Genomic DNA, 26,006 nt, shown 5'->3' on the forward strand with positions numbered 1-26,006 from the left:
GCTGGGCATTGTAGTTTTTAGCAAAAGTTACTCAAACAGGAGTAAATAGTGACTTTGTTGGGGACTATTTTCAGAGGCGGATTAATCCACATTTGGTGCTTTTTTAAATTTATAAAATTAGAATTTAACCAAAATCGGTATCACAAATTCTTTGTGTTAAGATAATAATTACAATAAAATATATTTATATAGAACCTTTGTAAAAGAAACATTAGAGAAAAATTTCCTTCATCTTCCATTGTTTTCCTACAGAGCTAAGGTTTAGGGACTTTCTTACCTGACTGAAAGTTCACATCTTCAGTGTCAACAGGAACCTTCTCATACTTTCCGTGACCAGCAACTACAAATTTATACCTTTTACCAGGGGAACTCTCCTGAAATACAGATGACAAACAGTTTTATTAATAGACAGATTGATATTTAAAACATGTAAACAATCCAAAATTGTGGTCAGTCTTTGTTACTATTGCCAAAAAATTACATCTTTCTCCCTATTAGAGGATTAAAACCATAACTCTATAGAAATGTATTTTTAATTTCAGGGTCTCCCTGATCACATTTACATAGGGGGATGTAATAATGAGCAATATCTTAAACCACTGTGTTTGTGTGTAACTCTGTGGGACAGATGTTTTTTTTGTTCATTCAGTCCTTTAGTGACCTCTCACATTAGGGAGCCCCTGGGAGAATCATTCTTAACTTTTGGGTCGCTACCCTCTATGAGACCCAAGACAAACCGCAGTGGGTCACAAAATAATTTCTGTTACACAACACTATATTAATTTTTATTATTATTATTATAATTATTATTATTACAGCTTCCCTCACATTTTTGCAAAATCTGATTATTTTCATCTCTTCAGGGCTCTTAAAATTCTCTTAAAAACTCTTTGCTTGAACTGATCATAATTTACGTCCACATTAAGACCATAACCTGTAGCAGCAGAGTCATAAATAGTCATTGTCTCATTGTAAGGAGGTCACAAGCCAAAAAAATTCAGAACAAAAAATTTAGTGAGTCCTGCACCCCACATTTGGAACCACAGACTTAAATCCCACCTTAAAGGACTGATATGAATGCGTACCTTCCCATCCTTTCCAGGAGATAATGTGTCACCAAGACTCTCCCATAGGTTTTTCTTGTTTAAAACACCACCAGGTTTTATTTCCTGCAAATACAACAATACACTAAACTGTCATCTCTGCTTTAATGTTGTTCCATGTGAATGAACTGTATGATGCTGCTGTTGCCACAAGGGGGCAGACTTTGCTGACTGTTTGTCAAAACTGAGTTGAGATGATTTACACCACATGAAAGGAGGCTAGGGTGTGGTTGCATGAAGCAGAAAGAAACAAAATAATGTGGACTGAAAAGAGCCATGAAACAAAATCCGAATTACCTGATGCAAAGTAAAGATAGAGAAAGTTATCGGACATGTTGGAGGGAAAGCTAAGAAGAAAGAAGAAATCGAAAGAAATAAATGTCACAGAATTGAAGCCTGGTGGAAAAAAAAGGATTGACGCAGGGCTAAAAGGTTTTCTGCATCTTGCCAAACACACAGCAACACAGCAGATAATGCAAGATAGCAACACAAACAAACACAAGATTAGGAGGTAACTTCTGACTCACTGCTGGTTTGGAGGGCGAGCTGCACCTGCTGCCATCTTCACCTCCTCTCACCCACTGATTGATGAGATCAGCCACACCAACTTTTAAACCATCTGCATCCTGAGACAGACATGAAGAAATCATCACTGTGAAAAACACAAATCCAGTCAAGAAAATACACTTTTTAATTCTATACATGATGGGTGGTGCCCCAGAGGACAACACTTATTGATAGGCAGGTTGTCACAATTACTGAGCCACGTGCTGCTGACCACGCCTCCCTTTTTAACCAGCTTTCTCTAACCCCTGATCAGAGCAGGTGACGTTCAGGTGATGCGACTGAGGTTGGTGGAAGTGTAAATATGGAAAAGATCAGCCTCACACCAATCTATATTTGTTTTTCAGAGCTTATTTTCCTCTAAAACAAAAATTTGTGTTGATGTTTAGTAAAGTCAAAATTTTAAGGGGGCAAACTTGAACTAGAAATTTAGTATTATGCAAATTAACTTAATTTCTCCAATTTGTCCAAGGTGCTCGCAGATGATAGCAGCTACCAGACTGTATTTTCTGTAGTGTGTGAAGATGACATGCATCCTAACATTCACTCATGCTGAGGGATGATCCCTTCCCTAGTGCCGGTCACTCAAAAAGAAAAAAAACAGCTTCCAGCAACTACAACACTCTGCACACAACTGCTTTTCCTCACAGTAGTCGGATTATCTGAAAGCTGACTCGACTTGGCCGGCGTGTTTGCTGGTTTGTATTGAGATGATGTGTGAGATGACTCATGGTACACTGTGTACACAGTATACTCACTGGTGTGGAGGTGAATAGTGCTGGGTAGTGCTGTTCCAAATTAAACACTGCCATTCTGCACCCACCAAAAATGACAATCAACATTTTGGATTGTTGCCGTCTAAAATATCTGTCAGCTGCTTTGCCCTCTGGACTTAAGAATTAAGATTTTACTGTGTGTTTGCCTCCTGCGTCATGCAACATGGAAATTAGGCCGGCATCACCCACGACAACATGTCCTCCTTCCTCAGTCGCCTTCTTCACAGATTTAAAAACACATCAGTGGCCTTGCCTCATGAGTGATGCCGACCATTGAGGGTGAGAAGTGTCCATCTTTTTACACTCGACTTTTTGAGTGAACCATCCAGCTACTTAAAACTACACACTTGTGCACTCAAAGCAGTAAGTGTAAATATGTAATTACCACTTGAAACAACAAAGGCTGCGCTTACTACTGCATCACAGTCTCACTTAAAACTTCTAAACACCTTCTCAATAGACACGAGAAAAGAAGGAATAAAGATTTATCAGGCGTGATGTGAAAGGTTAGATTAAATGGCTGATAGGTTAACTTCATCAGTTAACCCGTTAACCTTAGATGCTGTAGCTGAGATGGTGTTTTGGTTCCAGGCTTCCCCGGCCTCAAACAGGTTCTTCTTGGAGGCGACAGGCTCAGTGGGACTCGTCAGGTCGGTCAGAACCGTCTGACCGCCTGATCTGCCTTCCTTTGAGGAAACCTGTAAGAATAGTTGAAGGTACAGAATCTGAACTGAAATTCAGCAGTAAATGCTGGACCTTCACGCTCATGATTTGGCCTGAAGCTGGGTACAGAAAATCTGCACTGTGTCTAAGATCATATCCTTTTCAAATAACAACACCAGAACACCAGCCTACTCTTTGGTCATGGCTAATTTATAAGGAGAATTTGGCCGGTAGTGTTGTTGCAGTGAGGAGCTATTAATCCATTATGTTTTTTAAGAGCCAGAGAAAACAAACGAGCATTTAAGAGCTGCTCTTATTATCTGAAAGGGTAAAACTGCACTTGGCAGTTTGTGGAAGAACTTTCAGGGTGCACAATAAAAACTCCCCAAAATACCTGCTTATTGCTTCAGTCAATAAAAGGAAAATTCCCATTAAAGAAAAGGGTAACTCTACCTCGAGAGCATGTGTGTACTGCTCCAGTTTCTTGTCAATCTTGGAAACAGCAACAGGTGGCAGCGTCTTCTTTGTGTTGTTGGTGCTTTAGAAGAGAAATGTTCAGGTCAGTTTTTTGCTGCACATGAGCTAAATACAAGTTTCTTTCAAACATTGTGTCTGTTTAGGAGAAATCGGATTTTATTCTGAACTGCTCTGCACTTTGTTTTTGTACCTGCAACTTAATTTGATTCTTATTCTTAGGAACATTTCCAGGAGGTAGAGTGAAGCCAGAGGCCGACAGAATCTCAATGCTTGCGTCAAACAGAACAGAAGAACAACAGATTTCTGTCACTCTGGTTTGTTGTAGCAGTTGCTGAGGGTAATTGGTTTGTTGCATTATTACACTGCTCCGTCACGCTTTTAAATCTATCTCATGGCAAACAAACACAGACTCACCTTTTCCTCAGGGACTCAGTTCTCTCCATGATCTGAGGGAAGAATTAAGACAATCAATGGTTAAAACTCACAGGAATTATCCTTATAACTCACACATGGGAAATGACCTGCAGTAACAAAGATTTTTACTGAAGCAGGCTGAAGTACAAACTGACACAAAGTTGTTATTTGTGCAAAATAAAAACTGACATTTTTTTTATAGAGCAAAGCAGAAACTTATGTGCCTTTAATGGCTGGTTTTTGAGGGTGGGGTTTAAAAGAACCCCCTTAAATCTGCAACATGGACTAAATTGAAAGGAGCTGTTTAAGAAAGAGTCTCTGTTCCTGTTTATTTGACTGTGTTTTAAATGACACAAGGACAGAAAAATAGGACAATATAAAGAGTAAAGAGTAGGTGAGTAGTAGTGACCTGCAACCATGGATGGATTATGAGAAAAGGTGACCCTGGGCACAGACAGGTAAGAGCTTAGCCCACCTGTACAGGACCCCAGACTGAAAGAGACATAACAGAATCACAAACATATAGTTGTTTGCATCTGTAGGTAGTTGTTTTGAGACATTTTTTGCCTTGTCGTTGCTATCTTTTAATCTCTTTGTCATTTTGTGTCTCTGTGTAGTTGTTTTGTGTCTCTTTGTTGTGGTTTTGTCTTTCTTTGGGATAATTTTGCATCCCTTTGTGGTCTTTTTGTGTCTCTTAACTGAGATCTTTGACTTTCAAACAACTAATATCAACAGTGACTTCAAAAAGAGGCACAAGCCCAGGGGCCTGAGGGGTCAGGGGGCCCCTAATAGCTCTGTTTGATAATCAATCCATGCCTGCAGCTGCTGACCTTTGACCCTGACCGTCAGCTATAGCTGCACTCACCGTGCATTTTCCGTCTGCTGAGACTCTGCTGTTGACTTCATCCTGTAAAGAGAGCGTGAGCTGAGTGAGTGATGACTGCAGGCTCCAGCCGCTCTGACATGTCGGCTGAATGACTGTAAGTACAACTCAGACATGCAGTAAGTTTCTCCTGTTTAAGTCAGAAAGTGTAAAATCAGTCCAGCAAACTGTGACACAGATTAACAGTCACCTGATACATGCACGGTACTCACTGGGTAAAACTGTATTAGGAGTTTCTGGTAGAACAGCAGGGAGCATGAAAGAGACGACACAGTCAACACAACAGAACATAACTTCACCATGAGTATATCATCACAGGTTAATGGGAAATGTAGTTTTACAGGGAAACTCATTCAGATTCTCCACCTTCGATCTAAATGTCTGTGATGTACAGTTACAAATATTCAACTTCCAATCATGGCTTCTCTATAACCTTAATTCATTTAAATTGTGCACCATGTAGAGGTGTTACAAAGGACAATAAAGATCGGATCAGGATCGACTCATTATTCATTACATGACTTTTGTTACTCAGCACAGTTCTGCAAAAGGTGCAGCCGCACATCTCCAAATCCTCCACATCCACACAGCACATACACATTACTGTGACGCATTACTTTTGGTCTACATGGGGAACAGCTTCATTAGCAAAGAGGAGCTAACTTCTATCATCTGAGAAAATGGCAGCAAAATGGCAGCTTTTATTCAGGATAATAGGGCGATTAGTGACACAGAGGCTGTCAGTCGTCTCCACCACTGTCACTTCTGGTTAAAAAAAATGACACATACAGCACCTTTGATTTATATTTGGATTAGAGACACTTTATTGTACAGACCACTGTTGGTTTCATGAGATACCTTGAATGTCGGGCTCATGGGACCGTAGCAGTTCAACGGCTCATCTCCTTCGCTGCTGCCGCCGAGAGAAACTGCAGATCTGTTCACCTCCTCACTGCTCCTGTCTCTGCTTTCCACTGAACTCTACGACAACACCAACACACAGATGTCAACTTACTGTAATGGCACTACTTTATTAGCAGGGATCTGATCATTCCTGATCAATCTGCGAAAATGGGTTTTTTGGCATCAGGCATCTGGTCCAGATTTTGAACTGATCCATTACATAATCTCAAGAACAGTCTTCCCCAACATATGTTCTTTCTCTCTTTTATATTATGCTTCAAATTTGTTCACGCTGCTCATCCATTCTGTGCTATTCGGTGGAAAAGGTTAATGAATAACTGGCAAATCACTGGTGCTAAAAGTTGGAATTTGTTGCAACATCTTACACACGAGGTGGAGCAGCATATTTTCCTTTTATTACTTTCAGACTTGAAGCCAAGTTCTTCTGTGAGTTTAATAATGAGCATGTATATGCTTGATGAAATATCCTATATAACACTGGGAGAAACAGGAACATTTTCTGGGGTTATGCCAACACATTTAGTATCAGACGTACTGTAAGAGTCTGAATCCCTTGTTAGCACCCAACTGTGTGAAAGTGTTTGACAGGACTCACAACATATGTTTTAGAGATTCAGTCATGGGGGTAAAAATGAAAAGTTCATCCCTACTGTGGCACTGGTGTGAGGACATGTGCATATTAAAGGTACCCTGTGGAGTTTCTGACCAGCACCAGCACTATGAAGCAATGTTTTTACAAGTGGGTCCCTGTTGTGTTTGTTCATGTTCACGCACACAATGACACAAAACACACTCCTGCCAACAGTTTCACATTATTCCACTTATTATTCCACATATAAACAAAGCAGGTTTCATTCTGTTCAGAAAAAATGTCTTTGCAAATGTTTTATGAGGAAGGAAATGGATTCAACATGTTTGTTGTTGAGGATACACACAGTGTGTTCTGGTGGGTGTAAACAGAACTCCACAGGGCCCCTTTAATATGAAAAATGTTTATCTGCTTGGGAGTCTGAATGGGCTCAACACATTTTGTGGCATTTTGCTCAATAGATTATGAGAAATCTTCTGAGCAGAACTGACAGTTTATCCGGAGGATGGCACTAAATCATGCACATGGAGAGTACAAAAAGGAAACACTTCATCCTCAGGGGATGAATGAATGAGCTCTGTAAATCTTTATGGAGATTTCGCTATTAAATTTTCTTATGTCTTGTACATAAGATCGTGTTGGGATTGCAGTGTGGTCATAAAGTCAACAAAAACCGAATTCATCCTCTGGGGACCATGAATATCTCCAGCACAACTCATGGAAATCAGGCCGTTAGTTTTCAAAATATTTTGTCAAGGACTAAAATGTCGGTCAAGGGGAAACTCTGATCTCACAAAAAGTCAAGGAATCGCCTTAATAATTGGGAGTCATCCTCTGGTGACTATGAATATCCACAGTAAGTTTCCTGACAATTGGGATGGTAGTTTCCAACATATTTTCCTGTGGACTAAGATGATTGAAACACAGACCAACTATCTTTACTAGTGGAGCAGAAACCACAGGTTCCTGTAACAGCAGCAGTAGAGCAGCAGCAGCAGTAATAGAAATATTAGAAAGCCAACCTTGTCTGGCATCATGTGCTCTTCCTCCTCTTCCTCCTCCTCCTCCCTGTGTCCCTGCTCCCTCCTGAGGTGGAGCTCTTCGCTCTCTTCATGTGTGAATCTCAGTTCCTCTTCTTCTTGATCATCTTCATCTCCGGGGCTCTGTCTGGTTTCTGCTGACCTCCACTCCCTCTGCAAAGTGGGTTGCACCTCCTCCTTCAGCTCCTCCTGCTCCACCTGCCCATCCACCCTGCAGGCCCCTCCACTGTGGAGGAGGAGGACTGAACTGGTTAATGAAGTCAAAGTGTTACTGTGTTATCAGAGCGTGGTCAGATCCAAGGATGCAAGCACAGCATACACTGAATGAAGTGAAAAACACAAATCTTGAGACAACAGGGTTAGAAAGAAGAGGAGGATAAAACCAGACTGAGTGGAGAACGCACCGTGGCTTCATCGTCCCTGCCGCCAGGTAGGACGTCCTGTCTGCTGGTTGGCCTGCGGCGTGCTGCAGCCTGGTGTCCTGTTGCAGAAAGACTGATGAGCTATATGACGTCCTGCCTTCCTTTCTGTTGCTGGACATCTAAAACAAACCACAAGCGAAGCAGGTTGACATGATGACATATAGTTATAAAGATTTTAGATTATAAAGTATTTTCAGATTAACTTCAGCTACAGGTTCAAACTCAGTTCACTGAGTCCTTTACAACAGAGTTTAAATCAGTATCAGAGAGCTTACAAAGGGCATGATTAGCTGTTCCGTAATATACATATATACATAATAAGATTTTAGTGATGACACATTTCAGCAAAACAGTGATGCTTTTGGTTAACAGTTTAGTTAATTTAGTCAGTTTAATCATTTATTCTCATGATTACACTTATGATCTATTAGTGTTATTTGAGCTAGTTTCTTGTTTACAATGTAAACTCCTTGTAAATTTGTAAACCAGGGCTTGTATATAAGCAACATTGCTAATTATTGTATTAGACTATTAAAACTTTGACCTGATGATGACGCTGGATGAAAAGTTAAGGGATCACCGAACTTTCTACAGCTCTTTTTTTTAAACAATGCATTGCAGCCTGCCAGAAAAGGCTTCACTGCTGGGAAACCAGCTGGAACAGCCAAATTTGTAATGTCACATGCTAAATTTGTGCTGATTTAACATGGACATCTTGAGACTGGCCGAAGCATCAGACACATCCAGAATGACACATACAGGTCTTAACAAAGGCAACTGGAACCTCAGGCAAGTCCAGTTGCCTTCATAAAGCTCTAAGAGAAACCGCGTCCTGGATGACAGAAAGCCTCAGTACTGACAGTATTGATCTGTTAGGCTTCGTACCTTCTCTGGAGGTCTTATTGAAGCTTCTTGGGAACGACTGCTTCTTTCAGGCTCCCGACTCTTGTCCTGCTCCTCTTTATCCCTATGCTGTTTCTCCTCCTCAGGCCCTGGTTTCCGCTGTGGTGCTGAAGCTGTCTGCACCCTGGCCCTGCAGTCATCCTGCACCTCCTGCTCGCTACGGTTCTCCAACCTGTGACTCCAGTCGCTGAAGCCCTCGTCCTCCTCCAGAACCAAGCAGCAGCTGGGCTTCAGCTCCTCATCCAGCCTGAGGGACAGTTAGAGAGCAGTTCCGTTAGAGGACTGGATGAGTGTGCTTTCTGGACCAAATCTCTCTCCTTCTGAGCCAGGACGAACCCTCCAGTTGAACGTCTGAATCCCAGTAGACGCATAAAAAACTCAGAGAAGAAAACATGCAAACTACTACATGACACACACCAGAGGAAATGAAGACCATATGCAGTGTGCGTGTATCTGTGGGCTGAATGAAGCTCATAAATAGTTTGGTAAAAAAAGATCAAGAATATCTAATATTTAATAGTATTTTTTAAATTAGATATATATTCTAAATATTATCCTCTAAATGTATATATATATATATATATATATATATATATATATATATATATATATATATATGTGTGTGTTTATGTATGTGTATATATATATATATATATATATATATATATATATATGTATATATCTTATGCAACAGTGGTGGAAGAAGCTCAGATCTTTATAAATAAAAGAAGCAAAACCACAATGTGGAAATATAACAAAAAAAACTTTCCTTTCTCTGATGTACAGAATGTGGCTTCCACCACATCAAAATAAACTTAAACTAGCACCAAAGTTAAAGTTCTCATTATTGCAGAATAACAATGTAAATTATATTATTGGATTATTAATTAATTCATGAATTATTGAGGTATTTGTTGCAGCTGTGAGGGTAATTTAAATCACTTTATATACAACTGGGTATCAATAAAGTCTTATCACAACCTATGATAAAATTACTTTTTTGATTTTGTTAATGGCTTTTGATTACTTGTATTCTGTTAAAACCTTTCCCTCTTCATTCATTCATTCATTCTTTCTTTCTTTCTTTCTTTCTTTCTTTCTTTCTTTCTTTCTTTATATTTCTTCTTACAGTTCCACAGTTTTTTATTCCTGTCAAAAATTGTGACCACAGATTCATTATGAACCTCTATAGCTTTTTGAGGCATGTCTACTTTACTGACTGGGGTCTCTGCCTGTTACACTCACTGCCACTGTTTGTCCAGCTCACTAGTTACCAGGCTTCACCCAGGATTCAGCAAAAAAAGCTTAACCCAAACTGTTGCCACAGATGTCTGTCTATTGTCTAACGGTCCTCCGGTCAAAAAGGTTAAAAGGTTGAAGGAGACGGTGCTTCAGAGCATGAAGGTTTATCTGCTGCTGAGTCTCTTACTCAGGTGACCGAGTGTTTTTGATGTCACCCAGAGGTCTCGCACAGGGCAGAGTGTTGAGCGAGGCAGCAGGTGGCAGACAGGACCTGGAGCTTTAGGCTCCATGGCAACGGAGACAGTAACCGTGGAAACATCAAACAGAGAGGCACTGCTGCCTCCTGTTTCAGGTCAAGTCAGATCAGAAGACTGAAACTCATCAGCACTAATAACCCAGATAAAAGCAGGTATTTATTCCAGTAGTTTTTTAAATGGTATCTCTCTTTGTTTCACCACTGTTCGCTATTTATACCTTTTATTTATACAAATCTAATTATACACATACACAATATAGTCATTTATACTTACAGTATCTTTATCTTATCGCACAGAACTAGTGGATGGATTAATATTAAAATCTCCAGTCAGGTGGAATCATGAAGCAAATGACTGAACCAGTGAGCAGAGTATTTGATGAGTGAAGTGCATTTTACTTCACAGTGCTGTGAATGAGTCTGCTCAGCAGCACATAGTCTCAGGTGAGGAGGATTTTTCTGCATCTCTGACCAAACAACCAGGAACTGATGGAGCAGCAGCTTCCTCAGCTCATTCACCTGCAGCATCACTGGACAACAATAAGTCTTTTCCCCTGTAATCAGCAGCTGATGGATCCTGACTTTAACCATAACATGAGGGACACTTTACTCACTGACTCATTTGGCAGACGCTATTATCCAAAGCAACTTACAAGTGAGGGACAAGACTAAAGCTTCAACACTGAGTTCTAAATCTGTTCAATAAGGCAAAGTGGAAGGAGATCGGGTAAAGAAGTGCATCAAAAGTGCATAGTAAGTGCTAGTTAGGCAATCTAAAGAGAGGAGGTGCTCTCAGAAGAGATGAGTCAAGAGATTGTTGAAGATAGAGAGGGACATCATCAGGGAACCACAAACCAGAACAGTCTGGACTGCATTTGCCTTGTGTGGATCCAATCTGTGATCTAAATGCTAACAAATGTGTCACCCCACCACCAAAAATCAGCTCTCTGGATCTATCAGCCCCAAACTGAGACAAACCACGTTTTGTTGGAGGAGGACAAGAACCAGTTGGAGATTTTATTAACAACCTGGCAAGCCAATTGTTTTTCTTAATGGCTTCTAACTGCTCTATAAAGCTGTGATAGATGCTTTATCAACCATTCCTGAGTAATTAGTGACAATTCATAAACAGGCTGAATGTGCATGAACATTGACATCCCTGAATTAGTGATGTGAAATCTTTGTGATGCAAAGTTCAACAAAAAGCTCACAAAGATCTACACCCACATCACAACAAGCTTTTTCAGCTTCAACTCTGTGCAAATAGAATCCAGAGATGTAGTTGCCCAGATATTTCAAACTATCACCCATATATGATGAAATCTGGACTGGACAAAGCATTGTAAGATGTCATATTAAAAGAATCTCCAGATATGATCCAGATTCTCATAAGAAACTAAAAAGGACATCTCCAGATTCTCGAGGTTTTGGTGCAGTGTCTGTTTCTAGTCTGGCTGGTTGATATTTACTCATTGTGAGACTGCTGTGAAGCCTGTGTCGTACTCACTCTGTGTCATGTGTGAGGTCGTCGTGATGGGGGGGCTCTGGCCAGGAGGGGCTCCCATCCCCTCTCTGCTTCTCCCTGGCTCTCCTCCTTCGCTCCCGCTCCACCTCCTCAGCATCCTCCTGGCTGCGCTGGGCCGTCACCCTGCAGTCAGTGCGACAGTCACACCAACAGGCCGTCAGCACACACTCCTACTGAGGGAGTCAGTTAACATCTTAAAGAGCTTCTATACGTGAAAAGGTAGGAGAAGTACCAGGATTCACAGTGACCCAACAGACAATGATGGTTAACATGCAATTTCCCATCATCCATCATTCCATCCATCAGCTATAATGCTAATCCTTTCAGGGTAAGAGGAGGGGTTGCCAGTCAATCACAGGGTCAACAAAAGTGTCTTTAAGGTCAGAACAATCATCTTAAATATTAGGTATCCATGGACATTATTATGAATATGAACAAAACTAGTTATGATGATCACTTGAAAAGATGCTAGACCGTTCTGCTGTTGACGAGATATTGAGTATGATGATGATAAAGTTGGTTTTCCCTCCTCTACCTCCACAGCTGCTGCAAATCCTTCAACCCTCAGGGGCTCCAGACACACTACATGGGTAAAAGTATGTGGACTCTGAACATCTCACTCTGAAAGCATGACCATTAATCTGCTGCTATAACAGCATCCGCTCTTCTGGCTTCAGGCTCTTCCACCAGATGCTGAACGTGGCTGCAGGGATTTACTCCCATTCAGCCGCAAGAGCATTAGTGAGCTTCAACCCTAATGTTGGGTGATAAAGTCTGGTTCTTTCCAGATCATCCCAAAGGTGCTGGATGGATTTGAGGTCAGGTTTCTCCATGGATCAGTGAAGTTCTTCTACACCAAACTTGGGAAACCATTTCACACACAAAATGCTGCCACAAAGATGAAAGCACTCTATTGTCTAAACAGCACTAAATACTGTAGCATTGAGAAGAGATATGACATATAAGTTGAGAAAAGAACATTTAAACTATGTTATCTGCTCAACCAACCACTTGTTGCCCAGCTACACACTATTCACATTTCCTATTTGTTACTTGTTTGGTACAACAGAGAAAAATCTCTGTGGAAAAGTTTATGTATGAGGTTTTGCTCAGGTAAGTGGATTTAAAAATCAGAGGAAAAAATGACTCCTCTTTAATAGAAAGCTCATTCACTTCTTCTGTCTGATCGGCTTCAGTTTCCAGGGGGCGGGACTTGATAACAATAACTCTTTTTATTGTCCAAGCACATCTGGCGAAGCTCGAGCCAGCTGCTGTGCTGTTTCACTTAATTTCAATCTCTGGAGAGAAACAAAGAGAGAGAGAGAGAGAAAGGGAGGGAGGAGATGAGGAGATGGAGGAGGAGCAGGACAAAGGATGGAGACAGACTTTAATCCTGCAGACCTCCATTATGCTTATGGAGGTCTGGAGAACATCTTGTCAGAAAAGTGGAATAACAAGAACTGGAAATATTAGTCAGCCATCTGATTGGCTGTCAGTTTGAAACTGTCCACCTCTGAAAACTGAAGCAGTTGTCAGACTTTGGTTGGCTACAAACAAGTTTTCCAAAGTCTTATGTCATTGTTTTTAAAGGAAAATTCCAGTTTATCACAACTTGGATTTTATCAGTCATGATTGGATTGTACAAGTTTACTACGATAAAAATAGGTCTGATGGAAATGAAACAACACAGATAGATCATCTGACTAAACTACCTGCGCGCTGTCTGAACGATCTGAGTGATGTCACCATGTTTGCAGTGTTTTTGTAACTGGCCAAACCTACAAAAATACATGTGAATAAATCCTGTATATGTCCCCATAATAAAAGTCTCTCTGTGACAGTGTTTCCTGTGGAAGACAAAGTTTTTCCAATGACTTAGTTATCTTTAGCTAATATCTTTCTAATATTTGACTCATTGTGCCTTTTTAATGGGAGAAACATTAAGGAAATAAAACACATTCATAGAAACAGAAACAGCACAACCAAAAAACAGATACACAAAAATGTAGATTAATATTTTGTAGATTCTTTAAAGCGAGTTTAAGAAATTTCTGGCGCATATATTTATGCGACTGGAATTAAAAGTGCAATGAGGTTTGGGAGGAAAAATGGAGCCATGCACAGGTGAAGTGGTTTAATGAGGAGATGTAAATCCATGCAACTACACTGAGGGAAGCCTCAAGTTATTTTAACTTAACTTATTATGATAATTGTGTATTATTTTTACAATAAATACACAAAACTCTAAGCTGAGTCGACTTTGTGTGGTTTGTAGTAGTGAACAGTCTCACACAGCCACAGCAAGGAGCCACAAGGGAAACACATGATTCAGACAGTCGCTGACCTCACTGTTAAAGCAAACTAAACTTTGTCACACAGTACTCTAGAGGGTTTTCAACAGTGTTTCAGGTTGTAAAGCTTTCATGATTATGGCTGGTGGTTAGTTTGGTAGCATATAAAAGGTGAGTAGGCCTGGAGAAGGTGAGTAACACCAGTAATTCTCTGGTGGAGGTTGATGCACATTTTCATTTTGGATGACATTTATTGTAGCACCAAGATTCTGTTGAGTTGGTTGAGAATAAGACTGACTTTGTCTCTTTTATCTTTGGCAGGTAACCATCTTTGTTTGGAGGTCTCACTCTGTTTGGAAACCTCAGTAAAACTTTCTGGTAAAGGCATCTTGTGAATTTAGTGATGCTGACAACACTGCAGCTCCGCATGGCTTTCATTAAGAGAACACATAAAACATGCAGAACGTTCATCTTTGCACTGGCCAATTGTGGGTCAAATAAATGCAAAGGCCCTCACCCAAAAATATGATTAATTTTCCAAACATGTCAACCCCTCGGTTCATCAAACATTTCTCTCGATGAGATCATCTCAAAAAGCATCTTTAATGGGCAAAAAACAAATTCAGATATAAAAGAGTGATGAAACTGTCATTGCTTAATGGTGCTGGTGAGGACAGCGGCCATGAATGTTTGGGAGTCAAACAGGCTGCGGTCATTATTATGTGGGAAAGTGACCTACATAAGATCGTGCTCACTAGAGATGAAGTGGGAGCCATGTTGGCAGGAGTCAGTCTTCAGTTCACTGAAAATCGATTTGATGTGTGACAGGCCGGTTTCAGCTCCTCAGTCTGGCCATTTTTGGGGGAAGTGGGTCAGCTGGGGATCAGGTTTGATTCCAGACCTTATCATTGCTGTCTGACATGCAACAAGGGGAGGGAGTATGAGGTGCCATATCACTGGTCTGGCATATTTTAGCCCAAGAGCTAGAGTTCACATCTACTTTTTTGTACTTTTTACTTTTTTTGTACTTTTTAAATTGATTCCCCAACTTAAAGGAATCAGTTGGTGCCAAGTCCTTCAAGACATATCAGCGAATAATTCTTTGTTTTCATGCAACTTTTTATACTTGGCCACTTCCAGTGTTGTGGATTTAATAGCCAAAACTTTAGAAAACAGCTTGCAATGTATTTGGGAAATACACATGTTATGTAATATATGTTAGGATGATATTGTATAAAAAATGACAAACAGACATAATGACGTAAGTATAAATAAATAAATATATGCTGAAATAAATAATTAAATACCTAAATAAATGCAAAATAAACACATTTTGGTAATGAAAAAATGCTATTTCTGTATTTTTAGATTTATTAATTTATTTATGCATTTCTACATTTATTTGTTTATACATGCATATTTATGCATGCATTTCAAGATTTATTTATGTATCTATTTATGTCTTTGTCCGTATGTTAATTAGGTAGGCGGTCCTACCTCAGCCTAAGGCTGGATTGGTTTAGCTGTGTGACCGACTGGATGGGTTTTCAACTACTGCCTTGAGTCTGAAAAGTTGCTAAATCTAGTGCCAAAGTTGCTAAGTTGCCAACACTGTAAATTATTTTTTAATTTATATTATTTATTTATACTTCATACAATATTAACCATATGAGTAAAATGCTCACAGACACTGTTTCTGTTTTCCACCAAACTTAGTTTCATGGTTCTGTTCAGACTCTCACAGGACTCGGTTAATGTTAAAGAAAGATCCTGGTCTGGTTTAATACAGAAAAAATTCACAGTGACTTCAGACACAACGTGTTCATTAAAATCCTCCCAAACCATCATCTCTCCCTAACCTTAACCAGAGACCGGACTCTGGATGTGAACCCTGTCTCTCGTGTCTGGTGTCCTGCACTTTGTAAATCCTCCATCTACCCCAACCACCCCGACCTCCTGATGACTCTGCTGCCATTATTGTCGTATTCACACAGTAACTACAGTCACAGTGTATTGTCTCTGCAGGGCAGTCTAGTGTAGGAGGTATCTTCAGGGTCTGCTGGGACATTTAACATGATGCTGTGAAGCATAAATGTGAAACGAGCAAATTATGGAGGAAATCTCTCTGATACGCATCACTTTTTCCACCATTTACACAATGAGGCAATGGAGGCCTGGGGAACGGCATTTTCTTTGTGTGGGTGTGTGTGTGTGTGTGTAGTGGAGCAGGAGGGGGGTTCAGGACTCAGCCAGATGATGTCATGGCCATTAAGGAGGTTGCAGCTATAAAAGAAGCCATTGAACTCAGTGCGCAATGTCATTTTCAGTGAAGTCACACAGCAATGTTCCACAGATCAGTGAGGAAACAACAACCTCACTGACAACGAGGAGCAGTAGTTCGGAGACAAGTGCAGATGTGAAAAACAACTCAAGATATTAGGCTGAACAGATCAGAACAAGCTGTATTAAGTGCCCAAACCGGGCCGAAGAAGCATGGGAATGGGATTAGGGTTCAACAGAGGACAAAACTATATGATAACAGGTGGTGGCATTGAAACTGAGACTTTATCATACAATCTGTGATTTACACTGTAATGTCATTGGATGCACCAGGTCTCAGTGCACTGACAGGTTGCTGCTGGTAGGTACAATGGAAGAAGACAAGACTACGGGAAACTAGAGAGGACAAACTGGGTGTCTCAGGAGGAAGGAGAAATCAATATACTCTAGTTAGTTTAATTAGTTTTGTAAGTATTGGGTACTTACAGGCTACAGGTCTGGGAAACAAAACTGAAGTCTGAAAATGGTTTTAACAGCCTTTTTCTTACCCCGTAATTAAAGAGCAAAAAGGGAAAAGCAGCCATATGGTATATTACAACCCACAAACCTTATCATTACTGTGTAATTAAAATAAAAACTATTAGGTTCCTCATGCAAGTTTAGCCATGTTTGTCCATCTTCATCTTTATATTATTACATGACTTTATTATGTTGTGTTATGTATGTTATGTTTTCCTCTTTAGGTGACATTAGAAACTTGTCTGCTAAGAAAGAATTTTTAAAACTAGAGCCCTATTTCTCCACATGTCTTTATTCCAATGAAGTAGAAGACATGATACTGAATCCCTGTAGTGTGGATGGAATTGAGCTCCTTTCTTTTACACTGTTTTCTCCTTCACATTGTAATAATATTCGCCAGCATGCAGCATTTACAGGAGGTGACACAGCAATGATGAGATGTGAGGGCTGTAACATGTGTGTGGCTTTCCTCACCTTTTTCCCTTTTAATTACACTTGGATGTGGACAATGCTAAATACCTGTGGACTGTCAATGTTGAGAGTTGCTCTATTTTAGCGGTTCCTAAACTCAACATATTCTGTTCACTTATACAAGAGGTGTTGGCTTTGAAATAGTCCTAACCACAGGCTGGTCTGCTGCATCTTTTGTCTGGTGCTCCACATGGTTTGATTCTCGGTCCCTTATTGTTTTTCTTCTTGTGAACACTGCTTAGGTCACACAGTATAACCTTCTTATGTGGCAGCCACTGCATGCTGACACTGAAGCCAGAAGCACTTTAAGTTGTAATTTTATAATGAATTTACCACTTGTGATTAGGTTGCATGACGATGGCTGGATCTACCCCACATCATGTTATTCTGTCATTTATGTATATACATTTTTCTATGTGAGCTTGTGGTTTTAGCATAACATTTTACATTGTCTTAAAATATATATTTTATTTATTTTCCTATGTTTTATGTGTAAGCGTGTGTTCTGTGTTTAATTTGGCTGCAGATTTAGCGACAATAAAGTTAAAGCTGAAATACAGAGAAAAACAAGTGATCCTGCTTTTCTCCTGCAGACAAGAGTCAATGCACCAACATTATCCATTTCACTTGTATATTTACTTGTTTGTATACTTGTATGTTTTATTTTTATATGCTGCTGGATGTACTGTACCAATAATAGTTTTTTTAATCTTTAACTGAGGACTTTTAACTGTAACAGTCAAATAAATGTAGTGGAGTAAAAAGCAGTGATGGAAGAAGTATTCAAACCATTTACATCATCACTGTACCACACCTTAAAATACTTAATTACAAGTAAAAGTCCTACACTAAAAATTTTACTAGACTAAAATCCCAGTTGTATTAGCAACAAAATGCACTTTAAGTATCAAATGTAAAAGAATTCATTTAGTTTCACATAATTATATGATGTGGTGAATTTATATTGTAGGAGTTTTAGAGCTGATTTGTTTGAAGTTTAATCTACTCAAAGTTTTAGTACACCCTCATTTTTTCAGTTTTTATTGAAATGCAGCTCAAGACCAGAGAAAAGCCTTATGGTGGTACCAAGGTAAGTGGTAAACTGCCCAGGTTATAAAAAGATAAAATAAATAAATAACGCAAACATCACAGAAAACAGGCTTTTTTCTGGTATGAAGAAATTGGTTAACTTCCATCTTTCCTGCAGCAATGGAAGCAAATGAAGCCTCGAAAATTAATGCAAACAAATCCTACAGGTTCATGACTGTGAAACTGTCTGTCTGCACAAAGGCAGTGTGGGAACAAACTGTGTTACTTCACCCTTTGATGCATTATTGTTGTATAGCTATCATAATAGTGAGAAAAAGACAAGTAACAAAGGAAGACAGACCGGTTGGTCAGGGGTTCATCTTAAAGCCAGATAATGAGCCAAAACATTAGAACAGAACCAGACGGTGGCTTCACATGATGAAGACCAGCACAGTCCTCAGGCTTAAATGGAGCTGGTTTGGGATGAACTGGACAGAAGGTGAAAGCAAAGCAACCTGCAAGGGCAACAAATTAGTGGGAATGTCTGCAACAGTGCGAAGTGTCCAAACAACATTTCTTTTCTATTGTAGAAATAATGTCGTAAGTGTTTTCAGTTGCTGTTTCTTTTTCCTTTTTTTTATAGTTTTATTTCATAAACACTCAGACATTACACTATGCAAATTTTAGTAACAACAGGAAAAATGGAGGAGTTGTAAAACCTTCGACAGAAGTGTATATTACTGCATCACATTTAATAAATGGATCATATGTTTCATACACTAACTGATACCTAAATATTTAAAGTAACTTGTAACCATACCTGATAAATACAATTTGAAAAAATGAGTAAAAAATACAGTATTCTCCTCTGAAAGGTAGTGGAGTAAAAGTAGAGAAATGGGGTACAAGTATCTCAAAACTGTCTCCACCTCCGGTAAAAAGTAAATATTACAAAAAGGGGAAGTAAAAGATGAATATTTTATGATTGTACTTTGGGTAAATGTAGTTACTTTCACCTCTGGTTTATTAATGTTGATGATGACTGCATGAAATATTTAAATCACGTTCTATTTTATTCCTGATCCGTGACAAACTTTATCACACTCACCTTCAGTAAACTGCTAATTTCATCCTGCAGGTACGAGTGAGAACAAAGCAAAGCTGTCATGTGTTAAAAGCATTATTCTCTGACCTGATGAGGTTCTGCAGGAGCTGTCTGCTGGAGCTCCTTCTTCTGATGGACTCTGACATGCTGGACTCTGCGGCTCCTGGTCTGTGGTCCTGGGTTGTGGTTATGTTTGTTGTGTATAGCCTCTGGTCCTGCTCCCGGATCTGACCTTGGTGCTAAGTTCTGGAGTCTTAGACCTTTCCTACAGCTGTTCTGTTTTTCTTCTGTCTCTGTAGCTCATGTCACTCTCTCTCTCTCTCTCTCTCTCTCTCTCTCTCTCTGTTTAGTCTCAGCTCTCTCCTCCCTCCTCCATGTGGTTTTCATTGAAGCATTTTGACCCCCCCCCCCCTCACTCAAACAGGGGTCACGTGACTCTCCCGAGGGAAAAAGTAAGATGATATCATAACAGTGGATCAGTAACAATATCTTGTGCGTGTATATTGTGAGGCCTGTTTACTGTAGCTGTGTGTTTATGAACACAAACACGTTTAGAGAGACCAGCCCAGTGTCGGAGAAATGATCAACTCTGTGTCACTCACTGCTCTTGAAACCCAACAATGACTGTGACATGAAGCTTGATCCTCTTCTTTTGTTTTTTCCTGAATTAAAAAAAAAAACACATTTACAATATTTCCATAAAAAGAGAATGAGAATGTATTGACTTCCATTATTTTTTACCGGTCAGTATCTCTCAAATACAGAGACTGTTAATAGGGGCAGTTATAGACTTCTAGGTGGGTATCTCACCTTTCAGCAAACCTCTTCAACATACGTGTTGAATGTTACATGTGAACTCCAGTTAAGTAGTTGATGATTTTTTTTTTTTTGTTCTGAACATTTGCATCTGAACATGTGTCAAATTCTTTCAGTAAAGACAATAACTGCGAATATAACTTCAAAAATAACTTTGCATTACTAGTTTGAATTACAATAAATGAAATAATAAATTATAATAAAATAAAATATATAGTAAAAATAAATAAATAAATAAATAAATAATCTCTTTGTGATTTCTGTTTTTCTACATAAATGTTTCAGGTAGTAACTTACACTCTTTCAGTGTTGCCAGATCTGACTGCCCAATCGGAGCCTATGTGTAAATAGAACAAAAGTCTTTTAGATAATGAACATTAAACGTTAAAAGTTTTCACCATAGACTGTTTATAAAAATGGACGTAGACTTCGGGTGTGAAAAATTACCAGAACTTCATTCAGTCTAATGAGCATCAGGGGGCGACTCCACTGGTTGTAAAAAGAAGTCTGATTGTATTGAAGTCTATGTGAACATGGCCCTACTTCTCACTGATTTATTACCTCAGTAAATGTTTTTCTAATGAGTTTATGGTTTCAGTCTCTAGTTTCAAGTCAGATGTGAACAATATTGGAAAATACCTGAACTTTTAGTTGGTGGAAACTGACCAAATGGTACAAAAAGTCCCTGAATCAACACAGTCTGCCCAACATCCACCTGATCTGATCTGTGACGTTATTGTATTAACTGTGAAAAGTGAATGACATTTGTATAAAAGCAAAAACAACACATAACAGACAACAAAAAAATAATTATGGTAATATGAATATATATAATTTGAATAACTTCACTTAAACTTAACTTAAAGTGCAGCAAACAGAAACAAAAATCAATTAAATCAGTGTTTGCTGTGATCCACCTTTGCCTTTAAACTTATTGTGAATTTTAAAGGATTTTCTGAAAGAATTGTCAAACATTGAGAAGAATCAGGTGATTGTAAAGGACAAACTGAGTCCAAGTTTTTGTCACAGTCCTTCTGAGACCTTTAATGGATCTTGGGGTCTGGTGAACACAAATTCAAACAAAAAACATCATCACAGAAAGAGCGTTATTCACAGCAGATAACTGACATGAAATGATCAGACCTGAGAGGAAGCCGCTCTCTTTGCTCTGATCGTATAAAACTCAGTTATTAGTAGCAGCCTGAAAATGAAGCTGAAGGGATAATGAGTGTGCTGGGTCTGGTTACGTTCAGCAGGTTATGAATAAGAAATGGCAGCTGAGAACAGGAGCTGCTGCTGGAGGCGACGAGCCCATCGTCGCTGTCAGAGGACTGGGGCTCACACCTCCCACTCTGTTTGCTGGTTGGTTGTTGTTCATTTGTTTTTGTTTTTGTTTACACGCTGATGATAAGAGACTCAGCTCCTGAGCACAAAGAGAGGTAGAACTTTTCTCTTTAAAAACTCTCTCCATCTATCGGTCCAACACACACACAGATGTGCATTAGGTCACCCAGGCATTTCCAGCCAGCACTGATTTACACTCACACTCACACACAAACGCACACACACACACACACAGTTTCTCGCTCGCCCACCCCCCCAAATCCCACGGGAGCTTGAAACACTCACAAACACTCCACAAAACGGTTGCCGCGGCAACACTCCCACAGCACTTAACACGGTCCGACTGTCGAAACAGCTCGGCATGAGGCTGATGGTGGCGCCGCCAACTTCAACACTTTTCTCCAGTGTTTTCCCAAAGGAGGAGTTTTAGGTTTTAGTTTGGAGAATTACGAAACACGACACACACTGTGGTAAACGGTCCCGTGAAAGGAAACTCTCCCGGGTTCTCTATAAACTGATCAAATCAATCAGCATGTTATCAGTTTATGGATTTTTATCTGTTGATGTACACAACTGTCTGAGAGTTTTAGGTGACAGGTAGATGGCAGCACCATCAAGGAGGCAGGACAACGAGCCCAAACAGTCCGAGACAAGAAGAATATCTTCAGAGACAAGAAGAACGAGGAGTCCTGCAACAGATGGTCTGGGCCCCACAGAGCACACAGCAGCTACTGATCTGAATGAGGTGTTTTCTGTTCGCAGCACTTTGTCTGAGGCTAATTATAGAATAAAATAAATACCTCTTAAAGCAACCTCACTTTACTTCTAGTGCCTAAATCTTTTGTATAGGATATTATATGCAATATTCCAATATTAAAGGTTCTGTAAATGATCGTCACTGCCACTAGATGTCGCACTGATCCTCCAGCATCTGGCCATAACCCCCTCTCCCCTCCTTTCACTTTCTCAGACAGCAAGGTGTTACATAGCTGAGTGAAACAATAATGCTACTAAACACACAACAAGACACACAACTGAATGAAGTAACCCTGTCTACACGAGAACCAACAAAAAAACAGTCCACAACCATTAGCTCATGCTGGCATTGCCGTATTATGCTCCATGTCAATGCTGACAGTTAACCAGCTAGTGATAGCAACACTTGTGGAACACATTCATAAAATTTGGTAACAGCAAGTTAGCTAACGTTGTCATGCCACCTGTTTTTGTACGTTCCTTATAAAGGCTAAATGGGGCGGGAGTTACAGTAAAGTGTTACCTAATCAATCACCAATCCTTCTTTTTAACTGTCAAAATATTCAGATTGATCTCTCCTCGTGCAGTTACTGTGTGCGTCTTGTTGAGTCTTACAGATGAGGTAATTTAACAAATGTTGTCAGGATCAGCTCGCACAATATTCAGCAACCAGGCCGACTGGCTTTCATTTTTCTTGCGTCATGTAAATTTCTCTCTGAAGGTTGAAACATTTTCAGCCCGAGCAGATGTCTTTCCTCGGTTCACGTCACCTGAAGTGAACCTGCCTCTGCTCTTTACATTCACTCTGCTGGCTTCATGCAGCCTTTGCATTGTATCAGGGCCCAGTGTGTAAACCAGTGTTTTGCTTTCATTTTTTTTACTCCTTTATTAAAGTTTAGTTGACAGGCGTGTTACTGTTTAATAGATTTACTGTACAATTTGAGAACTTTCAGCCTGAAGGTTGCAGCTCTATCCTTCACTCTTGGCCTAAACACCCCATCAGTGTCTCTCACCAAAGTAAACACTGCCAGCTGTCCCGTAAAGACGGCATCACGCGCAGGAAAGCAGCCTCCGCAGATCCAATCCACACAGATGAGGGAATGGATTACAGGTGAGTGACGTCAAGGAGGAGCCTTCAACAGCTAATCCAAGAAAGTTGAAGATGGTACAGACAGTTGGAGGTGGCACACAGCTGGAAAGCTGGAAACACTGCCTGGGGAATAAGTCTTTGTCATAACAACTGAGTGATGTACTGATGCAGTCTGGCACTTATAAAAGTTTTTTAAGGTAGAGTGTGGAAAATAAGAACTCTGTGTAGCACTTTATAAAGTATAAAAAAATGACACTAATGTAAAGGGGTTCTGTGGCCTCTCTGGGTTTCCATGGTTTGTTTTAATGGAAGTTTCTTCCACCTTGTCAGTAGCTTAGAAGAAGAAGAAGAGGAAGACCTGGGGAGAGCATATGTTCAACATTTCCCCAGTAATAAATTTTAAGAATGCCTGAGTGACTGCGCAACCCAGGACCAGGATATGTGGTCTGAGCGTCAGTGATATCAGGGTTAGAGGAAGTGGCTGCAGCTCCACCACATCACACTTTTGTCGACTACAATGTCCGTATCTGTTTGGATCCACAAAATAAACAGAACTCTGACATCGACTTTTCCAAAGGTGATGTTGAGAATGAGTCATTTCAGCTCCATACAACCACTCGATTTTCCACTTAACTACTAATCCATTTTAATCCACTTTAATCCATTTCATTCTTCTTCTTCTTGGATAAAAACCCAGTATTAAAATTAAAATAGATCAATCAAACCTAACCAGAAAGTTCTGCACCACATACTGTAGGTCGTAACCGTTTCTGAGCCAGGTTCAGATTTTGCATTTCCTCATCTCTCTGGCATCTCTAACAGTCAACCTTCTCTGGTCAAATCCAAAATGTTGCTCAGTGGTATTTTCTGAACCACCATCACAGTGACGTCCACTTTGACCGGACAGAGTTGAGGGTGTGTGTTGTGAAACAGGCCTGAGTGAGAGGATGTTTCTGGCCTGGCAGAGGCAGAAACATCTGCCACCTAGTGCACATCTGACTGCACTGCATGTTAGAAATCAGACAAACTGAACTTCTACTCTATCATTTATTACAATTTATGTACACATCTCATTTCTGCCAGGTATTTACCAAACCATAGCACAATGTCTTTGCCTCTCTTGAGTTTTCAAATGTGCTTTACTTACCGCTGGTTTCACTTATCTCTACAAGCTATTTAGTACCTTGAAGCAGGTTGCCCTTCACAATGTAAAATCATATGTACAGTGGCGCCCAGTCTTTTAATATATTTATTTATCTAAAATATGATTTCTAAAATAAACATATGAATCCAATGTTAATCAATTAAAGGTGCCCTTAGACATTTTCTTGTTAATAAAAGTTTGGTTTACTTTCAGGTTAGACCACGAGGTCTAACATGTTAAAGGCTAGTTTTTCTCAATAAACATTTGCAAAGGTGATTTTTTTTCAAGAAGTTCAAATTGTGCATTGTTTATGTCCATGTTTACTAACTTCTACTAGCTTCTTCCTTGATTTTGCTGTTGACTTTCTACCAACTCAATCAGACACCAGAAACTAGAATGAAACCAATGACAGGAGATGACTTGCGATGCCTGTGAGCACGATACAAAGACATTTCTCCACAGCAATACTAGGTAGGTAAAAAAAAAAAAAAAAACTTTACAGGGTGCCTTTGAATTAATAAAATCATGGCAGTGAAAACTCACAAGAGACAGGAATCAAATGAGAGCAGGGACCACCCAAGAAAGCAACCCAAGAAAACGACGAATGCTTTTGTTCAGTATAACTTTGTGCACAAAAAAGTTTGTCTTTTAGAGGCAAAGGTAATATCAGTACTGGTGATACTGGTAATATCAGTGGTGAAGCATCAAGAAAGACATATGCTTGGGGCCGCCAAGGGGAATAGGGGCCCCTGAAGATATCTCTTACTGGCACATTTTGCAATGACAATTAAACCTCCTATAAAGACACTGTACAATGCACTGCTGTTGCCCCAAGAGACCAGTATGTGGGGGCCCTAATGATGTGTGCTGTAGCTAGTATCTAGTGTCGATTGCCCACACGTGAGTATACCATATGTATTGACTCGGCATTGTGGGTAATGTAGGCAGCAGGTATTTGACAAGGAAGGAGAATGTATCTAATAAAAAAAAGATATATCTCTGGATCTGCTGCTTTTTCTATCCTTTTTTTCCTGCCCTGTTGTGAGTGTGTAGCTTTTGTATGTGAACCTAACAATTGTCATGAATCATTTTTGAAACAGTCACATGTATTTGATTTATCTTGGCCACAGAGAGAGAGCTATTAAGAGAGAGCTAGTTTGGAGGACCTGTCTGTGAAAAGTTGAGTTCTTGGCTTTGTTCATTTGTTTTATGAAGTCTTGTTTTTTTTATTGCGCCACAGGACCAACTGATTTCTCCAAAACACTTTCAGAGGAATGACAACTTCACACATCTCCACAAACTACTCATTGCACTGAAATTAAACAAAGTCATTCAGTCTCAACAGTTTGAAATTATGTATTTTCTTCAAGACATAATCCA

The 26,006-nt window shown here is 39.8% G+C and overlaps 1 protein-coding gene across 1 annotated transcript in view; it reads right to left on the minus strand.

Annotated features, from left to right (window-relative positions):
- The window catches only part of LOC139628157 (non-muscle caldesmon-like), a 28,836-nt gene extending 9,037 nt beyond the window's left edge, over positions 1-19,799 (minus strand). The window contains exons 1-14 of the mRNA XM_071489551.1: positions 19,564-19,799; positions 11,764-11,904; positions 8,741-9,005; positions 7,838-7,974; positions 7,416-7,659; positions 5,739-5,861; positions 5,093-5,116; positions 4,863-4,904; positions 3,998-4,029; positions 3,560-3,644; positions 2,998-3,141; positions 1,631-1,729; positions 1,086-1,169; positions 278-374 (exon numbers count right to left, since the gene is read on the minus strand). Coding sequence (XP_071345652.1) covers positions 278-374; positions 1,086-1,169; positions 1,631-1,729; positions 2,998-3,141; positions 3,560-3,644; positions 3,998-4,029; positions 4,863-4,904; positions 5,093-5,116; positions 5,739-5,861; positions 7,416-7,659; positions 7,838-7,974; positions 8,741-9,005; positions 11,764-11,904; positions 19,564-19,622 — 1,576 coding nt within the window. The 5' untranslated portion in view covers positions 19,623-19,799. The remainder of the gene's footprint in view (positions 1-277; positions 375-1,085; positions 1,170-1,630; positions 1,730-2,997; positions 3,142-3,559; positions 3,645-3,997; positions 4,030-4,862; positions 4,905-5,092; positions 5,117-5,738; positions 5,862-7,415; positions 7,660-7,837; positions 7,975-8,740; positions 9,006-11,763; positions 11,905-19,563) is intronic.
- Positions 19,800-26,006: the final 6,207 nt, after the last annotated feature.

This window comes from Trachinotus anak, unplaced genomic scaffold (genome assembly GCF_046630095.1).
Source record: "Trachinotus anak isolate AG129_WGS33_773 ecotype Australia unplaced genomic scaffold, CSIRO_AGI_Tana_v1 ptg000011l, whole genome shotgun sequence".
Classification (NCBI taxonomy): domain Eukaryota; kingdom Metazoa; phylum Chordata; class Actinopteri; order Carangiformes; family Carangidae; genus Trachinotus; species Trachinotus anak.